A 9,693-nucleotide genomic window follows, 5' to 3' on the forward strand; every position below is an offset into this window, starting at 1 on the left:
CACAGCCCATGCACACATACATGTGCAGAACACACCACACAAACACATATACACACACCAAAAAATAATTCCTTAAAACACACCACACACACCAAAAAATAATTCCTTAAAACACATCTCTCTCTCTCTCTCTCTCTCTCTCTCTCTCTCTCTCTCTCTCTCTCTCTCTCACACACACACACACACACACACACACACACCACAAAAAATAATTTCTTAAAAATATGATTTCGGTTTTTTTCTTGAGTAGTTAAAAGATCTTACAAGTGTAATCTGACTCTAGGGTAGAAAAACCAAGTCAAATTCAGTTTCTCTTCCCACACACAGTACAGTTCACCTCTGTGATCCCAAAAGGATCCCAAAAGGATTTCACAGCCATTGTGCAATGGACACCAGCTGGGTATCCCCTAGAGCAATCAGCTCTGACATTACGCACCTGGAGATGCCAGTTGAGCATCCCCCCACCCTCCACGATGGCCCCTGGTCAACATAACGGAGTTCCAGGCCAGCTGAGGCTACGTGGAGATACAAAAAAAAAAAAATTTTTTTAAAGGTGGGAAAAGATGAAAGTATATGTTTTATTTCTATGATCTGCCTTTGGAAAGAGAAATTCAAATTTGTACAACCTGGGGGGAAAGGGGGGATCAAGTAGAAAGAAAGGCAGGAGAAGATAAGAGAGAAAGATTTTGCTTTCTGAGGGCTAATGTACCCCGACATTGTCCCAGGCCCTCAGGAAGTAGCAAAAGTATTGGGAGTTTCCAGCCATGAATTGTGGGTGAAGGTGTGTGTGTGGTGTGTGTGTGTGTGTGTGTGTGTGTGTGCATGGATTCTAATATCACAGCTAGGCCACAATCCCCTGTGACTACATTCAAATGAACATTCACCAGCCACCCCTTCCCAGTGTGACACAGGCCTCACTGTCCCCTGTTGCCTCCCTGGTCTGCTTGCTTTGCTCAGTTAGCCTATTCACCTCTCCCTCTAGGCAGTTTTATTTTTATCCTTGTTATTGATGAATAATAACAATGCTGTTTGACTTACAATAGGGCCACACCCTGAATAAACCCAAGGTAAGTTGAACACATTATAAGTCAAAATTGCCTTTGGCTCACCTAATGCTTTGAACATCACAACTCAGGCTTATTCACCTCGATCTGCTCAAAATATTTACACTAGCCTATGTTTGGACAAAATCCTCTAGTGCAAAACCTATTTTATAATGAAGGGTTGACTACCTCATTCAGTTGTATGTGGCATGGTATGCTTCCATACCATGGTAAAGTCAAAGCATTGTAAGTGGGCCTATTTGTGTGCTCAGTACTTCCTCAGAGCCAGTTTGATCTATTCCAAGTCTGTGATACCTGTTGAGCCATTTCTCTGGTGCTGCTCTGCCCATTCACTCAAGAACTATTTAACTGAGGGCCCCAACTTGCCAGGTGCTGTTCTGGCAATGGAAATACAGCCAAGAGCAACACAAAATCCTTCCCTTTCTGGAACCTCCACTCCCATGGGCAGTTTGGGGTTTACCAAAAGGGATGGGGAGTGCCCTTATAAATACAGTGTTTCATACCGGCCTTGCTGAGAAGGTGACATGTAAGCCCATATGTGACTGAGGTAAGGGATTAGAAAAGCAACCAGGCCAGAGAGGTTAAAAAGCATGTCCTAGGTCACACAGCTAGTTCAGTGACAAGGCTAGGATTTGAACCCAGCTGGTTTCAGAGCCTGTGCCCCTAACCACTGCATTATAAGACCCCCGTGGGAGATGCCAACCCAGACCCCTCAACGGGGAAGACAAAAAGGGGCTATTGAAGCTCTTTGGGCTCCAGTGGGTACTTGATTCAAGGGTCCCACTCCATTCCTTTCCTCCCAGGAGGCCCAGATGAAGTAATCACCTCCTCTGAGCTATTTATTTAGTCTCAGGAGGGTTCCGTGCCCCTCCTCCCTGCAAGGACTGGGAAAAACTGGCTTCAAATCCCCCTAATCCACCAGCACTTAGGTGTCCACCCCACAGCAGTGCACAGCCTCCTCAACCTGGCAGCCACGCGTGTCGCTCTGCCTGCCCGCCCTGCGGTGCCCACTCTCCCTCACTATGGGGAACAGCAGGAGCGGGGCCCTGTCCAAGGAGATTCTGAAGGAGCTGCGGCTGAACACCAAGTTCACCGAAGAGGAGCTGTGCGCTTGGTACCAGTCCTTTCTGAAGGAGTGTCCGAGCGGCCGCATCACGCGGCAGGAGTTCGAAAGCATCTATGACAAGTTCTTCCCGGGCGCTGACCCCAAGGCCTATGCGCAGCACGTGTTCCGCAGCTTCGATGCCAACAGCGACGGCACCCTGGACTTCAAGGAGTATGTGATCGCCCTGCACATGACCACGGGGGGCAAGCCCACGCAGAAGCTCGAATGGGCCTTCTCCCTCTACGATGTGGATGGCAACGGGGCCATCAGCAAGAATGAGGTGTTGGAGATCGTCATGGTTAGTGAGTCTTTGCCCCTGACGCCTTTATGAGACGGGATGGAGCAGCCACTGCCACACGAGAGCAGTGGGGACCTGTCCAGGGAACCAGGAAAGCAGGGAAGGGAAGGGTCTCCAATGTACTGAAGAGAATAGAGGCTGGCATGTGCCTGCAGAGCCATCTGCTTCCTAAAGAATAATCTGAGTGTTGATTAATAGCTGCACTTTCAAAGGTCCCTTCTAGGCCACCCCTGTTCTTCCCCTCCTTCCTGTCCCCTAACTTTCCTTCTTCCCCCTTCCTCATTTCCTCTCGTTCTTCCCTCTTTCTTTCCTTTCTTCTTCTCTCCCTCTGTTCCTTCCACGCTCTCTTTTCTTGTTTTCCTTCCGCTCAGCCATTTCCTTCCCTCTTCCTTTCTTATTCCTCCCTCTCTCTTTCCTTTTTACCTTCCACCTCCTTCCTCCCTCCTCTCCTCTCTTCCTCTCTTCCTTCATCCTGCCTCCTTCCTTTCTTCATTAAAATGTCTTTCAAATTGTTCAGCAACACACATTCAGATCCTGACACAATAAAACTGAGACACGTGTTTCAAATACAAACTAGAAAGAGACCGTAGTTGGGGATGTGGAAGCTGGGCTTTGGTCCTGATGCCTTCCTAACCCCAGTATCATCTTCCTAACCCCAGTATCTGCAGTATCTGCACCTCTAGGCAAGGCTCCTATGAGCTCCTGCCTGCTCCTCAAAGCCCCCAGCTGGAGTTCTCTTCCATCTCCACTGTCCTGGGCTCAACTGTTTGTTCTGAGTATTTTAGGTGTCTCAAAAATAGCTTTTCGATAATACATAAGACTGTCTAATACATACTCTGTGAAATTTAGAAATGTATGCAAAAGAAAATTAAGATTGTGGATTAAAATCTACAACCAAGGTACTGTCGTTAGCTTATTGCTGCATGACTTTCCAGTCTTCTGTTCAAACAATTCTGGAACTATAACATATTAGCATATGGTTTTTGTTGTGGTGGTGGTGTTGTTTGTTTGTTTGTTTGTTCGTTTGTTTTGGTTTTTTTGAGACGGGGTCTCCCAGTAGCCCCAGCTGGCCCGGAACTCACTATGTAGACCAGGCTGTCTTGAGCTCACAGAGATCTGCCTGCCTCTGCCTCCCAAGTGCTGGGATTAAAGGTGTGTGCCACCGTGTCTGGCAGCATATGGTTTTACCATGCTCTTTTTCAGTTACTCTTTTATCATGAATATTTCCCATATCATCTTATATTCTTCAGAAACATTTTTTGTTTTGTTTTGTTTTGATGGGAGTCTAGGCTGTCTTCAGGTTCTCTCTCTTCTTACCTCGGCCTCCCAGGAGCTGGGATTTCAGGTATGCACTGTCATAGCCAGGTTAAAATTCTGTTCTATGGAAAGACCATAGGTCATTTAAATATTCTTATGTTTGGAGGCTTTCAGTTTTTTCCCTATCATAGCACTTAAAATTCTTTTTTAAAAAATATCTTCTATTCCTTCTGAACCCGCCTGTTCCGTCACTTGCTTTATTTTTCTAATTCCATTCCTATTAGATGGAAAAATAGTCTTCATTTTTATGTCTTTTTTGGTACATTTTTATCATGTTTTTATATTCAGAATTCTCCCCCTGCTTATTAGGAGAAGCCTCAAATGTAAGAGTAAATCCTGCAGCTAAAAACAGGCTAGGTCAGCCATGGAGCCAGGAGCCAGTGAGTGGCACCTCACCACAGGGGGCTCGGGGAGCCCACAAAGCAAGCTCTTCTGTCTTGGCTTTGGGGTCTCTGGGAGGCATAGGATGGGGACCAAGTCTTCAGAGCCACCTAAAGGATGCTGGGTGGTGCTCTTCCAGAGAAAGATGAAAGGAAAGAAAGAGAAAGTTTAAGGAAGAGGGGAGGAAGGGAGCTGCAGCTGTGCAAACTGTGCAAGCCCTGCCAGTTACCGGGTCACAGGGTCATTGTTAGAACATGGGTCTGGAAGTCAGAAATGATGAGTTCTGTACCAGCCCTGACACTAACTTATGATGTAGCTGTGGGAAAGGCTTATAAGCTCCCTGAGCCCAGGGTGAGGCTTTAATGATCACTAGGGCCTTTCCCAGGACCCTGAAAACCTTTTTGTTGTCCTAGAACCAGTGGGCAAGGACAGCTGTTGATCTGCCTATACTCCAAGCTGATTATACAAGGGTAGCAGTGCTCTTGGCTCTTCAGGGAAGCATCAACTTTGGCCAGAATCAGCAGCCTCCCAGTTCCTCATGTCAATGTGCCTGCCCACACCCTGAGCCTACCCAACACCCAAGGATCTACAGCCTTGAGTGTCCTCTATGATCCTGTCTGGACCTGAGGTTATTGAGTCAGGAGAATCCTAGAAACCTGTAGTTAAAAGGACAAATAGAGGTCACACCCTCCCCTTCTCTGATCTCACAGGTCAGGAGCACTTCTGGCTTTGCTCTTGATTGGAGAACAGAGAGGGAGCTGAAAAGGACCTAAAAGGCCAAAATTCATTCTGCCCTTCTCTGGGCCCCTCCCTGAGCTGGAGGGTACATGAGCAAACCTTTGCAAAGTCTTGTTGATGCTTCCCTTTCTCCTTCCCTGGCCTTGCTTCATGTTCTCTAGCACTGAGATAAGCAAGCCCTGGTGTGATACAGAAATGCACATTCTAGAACCAAACTGGCTTAGAATCTCTGCTGTCTGTTGGGTAACTTTGGGTAAGTTAGCTGTCTCAATTTTTTGGTCTATAAAATGGGACCAATCATCCCACTCTGTAAGATTGTTATGAGCATTAATATAAATATTCTTAGAAGGTTATGTGAGTGTCCAACAAATGTTAAATCCAGCCCTGATAGGAAACTGAGATATATCATGGCCTAGGAAGAAACTGTTTCAAGCTCTCAAACCTGTGGATGGCAGGGTCTGTGGTAGTGGCCCCCACATTCCAACCTTGGGGTTGTTGTGGGGTTACCTTGGGAAGGTGGTTTTTCTTATTTTCATTTTTTTCTAAACAAGACTATTATATCTACTTAGAAAATTCAAATAGCACTAAAAAGTGAAAAACACTAAGTGAAAGTCTTTCCACCCCTCTTTCATATTGCATTCTCTGTCCCTTATGAAAATCTCAAAAACACAGATTCCTGGGCCCCATCCTCAGGAATTTTGATTCAGTAGACCATGTGGGGCTCTGGCGGTCATCTGTGCTGTCACCTTCTTGCCTTAGAGGACACCTGATCCATAGGCTGTTTGGGCACTGAGGGAGGGAAATTGGATGGTCATAACCCAAATTGTGACCTGGGATTTCCACAAATCCTTTCCAAAATTCACCTATTGTCTTTGTGTTTGGGAGGGGGTATTTGCTACGTGTGGTGCTGAGGATCAAATCTGGGGCCTCATGCATATTAGGCAAGTGCTTTAACCACTGAGCTACATTCCTGCCCCATCTCACAAGAGACAAAAACAAAACAAGACAACTTTGTCATAGAAGCTATCCCAATAGGAGTGATGGAAGGCCTCACTATGGTTTGGGTTTCTGTTTCCCTAATGATTAATGAGGCTCCATAACTTTTCATATACCTGTTGGGCATTCATATTTTTTCTTTGAAATGTCTGTTCAGTTCCCTTGTCCATTTCTAATTTAGTTATTTGTTGTTTTGTCACTGAGTTGTAGGCATTCTTTACATGTGAATCCCTTATCAGATACATGATTGGTAAAATATCTCCCCGTTTCATAGTTGCCTTTTCATTCTGTTGTCTCCTTTGCTATACTGAAGTTAAGTTTGATAGAATCCCACTTGTTCATTAAATCATTCTCATGACCATTGTATGGTGCTTAGCTCCCTCTAGGAATTGTATAGTTTGGGGTAGAAGATTAAGTCTTTAATCCATTTCTAGTAGGGTTTTATGTATGCTGTGAGACCTGGGTTCCCAGGACTGCCGAGCCCTTCCTAGTCCTTGTCACAAGATCTCTCCCCTGGTCTGGTACAGGCTATTTTCAAAATGATCAATCCTGACGACATGAAGCTCCTGCCAGATGATGAAAATACCCCAGGAAAGCGGGCGGAGAAGATCTGGAAGTTCTTTGGAAAGAAAGATGATGGTGAATTCCTTTTTCTTTGTTGCCTTTGATTTTATAGCCTTAGCCTTCTCCTGGAATCCCAGCAAGAGTCCTTCTTCTGAGTCACAGCACCCAGGTGGAACTGGGGACACTTCATGCCACCACACTTTGTCCAAGCTACCTTCATAGGTCTTGGGGGGTATGGTCAGAGGGTTAGCAAGGTCTGCCTCTGTCCTCAAGCTGATGCTGGTCATGGCGGTTGTCACCATAGCCCCACAAAACCCACTAGCTGCCTGGATTTCTTGAGGAGAAAGGAAAACAATAAATTATGCTGTTGAAGAAAAATATTTTTTTTCCCAGCACCCAGTAGGCAGAGGCAGGTGGATCTCTGTGAGTTCAAGGCCAGCCTGGTCTACATAGTGAGTTTCAGGACACTGGGGCTACAGGGAGACTCTGTCTCAAAAGGACCAAAAAACATTATCTTTTGTTATAATGATAAGATCTGGCTCTGAAGCCCAGCTAGCATTGAACTAATAATACTCCTGCCTCAGCCTCCTGAGTATTGGGATGACAGGTATGCACTACCACACCCAGCTTTTTAACTACATTTAAGAAATTCTAAAATTCAGAGTCAGCAAGCTCATTAACCATTTGTCTACAAAGGCAAGTGCAGATGGACAGCACCCATTTCTTGCTTCAGGCCACTTGACTTTCAAAATTCTTCCCTACGTAGAACCAGAGCAAACGGCAGCTCACCCAGCCCAGAACTGACAGCAAGGCCAGTAACTAGGAAGTCAGTTTCTGTGTCCCCAAAGCCCCACCAAACAGGGGGCTGGATTCAGATTCGATTGATAGAGATTTATTGGGAGATCAGCCACAGAAGGAGAATGGGGAAGCATCTAGAAAAAGCCTGGAGAAGAGCCCATGGTGTGCTTTCACTGGGCTTTCATGGTGTCCCACACCTGGTAAGTCACTGGCTAGACACAGCTCTTGGAGCTTGAATGCAGAGATGGATTCTAGAATTTGGCAGCTAGACAAACATGGGCTACTACTGGGAAAATATGGTACAAGAGTAGTATGTCATTAACATATACAGAGAGAGAGAGAGAGAGAGAGAGAGAGAGAGAGAGAGAGAATGTATTGATGCGAGACAAGGGCTACAGACTCACAGCCCCAAGGGCCAGGGTGGAGAAAGTGAGTGCAATGGATGGTAGCCCTGCCAAGTGATGAGACTGACAAACAGCTCTGACGGGTTCCAGCATTTTCCCTGTGGGACTATGGAGCCTGTACCAAGTGATTTTCTATTTTTTAAGAGATGCCAGCAACTGAGTTGTTTAAAAACCTGAAGTATCTCAGTAAATACAATATAGCATGACCCAACTACAGCTGTGGGGCCAATACTGGCCCCTTTAGTGACCTCTGGGGCATTCTCTTATCAGGGCTAAAGAAGAAAGTCCTAAGAAGGTACAAAACAAGAGCAGACGGAGATGTCCTGTTCCTACTCCACAGTCAGGTGATAAAATCAGAGAAAGACCCTGGGGTGAGATGGGCAGGTGCTAGGGGTGTATAACTCAAGAGTCACCTGAAAGTAAATACCTCCCTTAATTTTTTGCCCAGGCACTTTCCTTGCTTCATCCTGGTCCCAGCCCAGGTGGAACGTGTCCTCTGAGCACTTTCCTTACAGGGACACTGACTATGTAAGATAGAGTCCTGTGACAGTTCACACACTGCTCTTTATCTCTCTATCCTCTCTTCATCTGTCCGTGTTTTGAGTCCCTGTTCTGCTGTTTGCCAATCTGAAAACTGCCCCACAAGGTAGACTGGTATTGGGGATCTGACTGTTTCTTCTACTGGTGTGTGTGTGTGTGTGTGTGTGTGTGTGTGTGTGTGTGTGTGTGCACATCTGTGTTCACACAGTCCATCTAGAGACAAAATATCACCATGGCAGCAGGCTCTGATTGTGGGACTTTTAAGCTAGGAGTGAGGCTGGTGGGGTAGTTGGAACTATAAAATCCAAATCTCACCACCCAAACTCAGAGAAACATCTTGGATCCTATTCCCAACATGGACTAAGGATGTCCAAATGGTCTTGAACATATGTTAATGGAAACTGAATCTTGCTCAGTAGCACTGTGCCCACACTGTGTTCCAGGCACTGTGAGTGTGCCCATGGGCAGAAAGGAGCATGTCTTGTCCTAGACTTCTTTGTACATGGCACTGTCTTCCCACCAGACTCAGAGTATTCAGAGGAGGGACTTTTTCCCTCTTTCTTCTGTGCAACATCCCACCCTCTGCAATGGTTGTGACCCCAAGTACAGTGCCATGTAGCACACAGAGGAAGGGTGCAGTGACATGCATTTGGCTGGACTAAGCTTAATACAATACCACTTGAAAAAAAAACACACTGGGAATCCAGGCTGGCTAGAGGTTGGAGGCTCTCTCCTCATCCTCATTCCAAATGAGGGGTAGATCGGATCTGAGCTGAGGGACTAGAAGTGGAAGTCCTGGAAGACATGTCAGCTGGTGTCACAGGGTTGCCTGGGTACTGTGACCACACAAGAGATTTCTGTGCAAGTCAGGATGCCCTTGGCATGCCCTTATCCCATCATCTCTCTCCCCTCACTCCCTTGGGGACACAGTTCCTGCTTCTGTACTGAGACTCTGGATCCGTTTCTCTCAGCCCCCTAGAATCACCCCCTAGAATTTTTGGCTTGAGGCATGGGATGATAGTTTCAGGGTGTGATAACCAGGAAGATAAGGTCACAACTCAGGCAGAAGATACAGAAGATAGGAGTGGCTCTTAGGAGCCCTCTGCAGTGCCAGTCTTTGGCCTTCTTAGGCTGGTTTCAGGGGGTCCATGGGTCTTGAGGAGGATTGTAAGGGTCTGGTGGAAGCACTGAGTGTTTAGTATTCTCACATCAGGGTTGGGTACCACCTCTTGCAACTTCAAACAGCCAGTCCTGACTGATATTCTCCCCCTACCACACAGATAAACTTACAGAGGAAGAATTCATCGAGGGGACCTTGGCCAATATGGAAATCCTGCGACTGATCCAGTTTGAGCCTAAAAAAGTGAAAGAAAGGATAAAGGAAAAGAAACAGTGATGTGAACTGCCCAGCTCTTCCTCCCTACTCCATACAAACAACCCACAGTGCACACACACACACACACACACACACACACACACACACACACA

At 46.3% G+C, this 9,693-nt stretch overlaps 1 protein-coding gene across 1 annotated transcript; it reads left to right on the top strand.

The window, feature by feature from the left end:
- The first annotated feature begins 2,003 nt into the window (after positions 1 to 2,003).
- On the top strand, positions 2,004 to 9,626 carry Rcvrn (recoverin). The gene is made up of 3 exons (XM_008855730.1): positions 2,004 to 2,467; positions 6,427 to 6,538; positions 9,486 to 9,626. The coding sequence occupies exons 1-3, from the start codon at positions 2,087 to 2,089 to the stop codon at positions 9,599 to 9,601; spliced, it is 609 nt and encodes a 202-aa protein (XP_008853952.1). The 5' UTR covers positions 2,004 to 2,086; the 3' UTR covers positions 9,602 to 9,626.
- Positions 9,627 to 9,693: the final 67 nt, after the last annotated feature.

This window comes from Nannospalax galili, unplaced genomic scaffold (genome assembly GCF_000622305.1).
Source record: "Nannospalax galili isolate Female #2095 unplaced genomic scaffold, S.galili_v1.0 scaffold146, whole genome shotgun sequence".
Lineage (NCBI taxonomy): Eukaryota > Metazoa > Chordata > Mammalia > Rodentia > Spalacidae > Nannospalax > Nannospalax galili.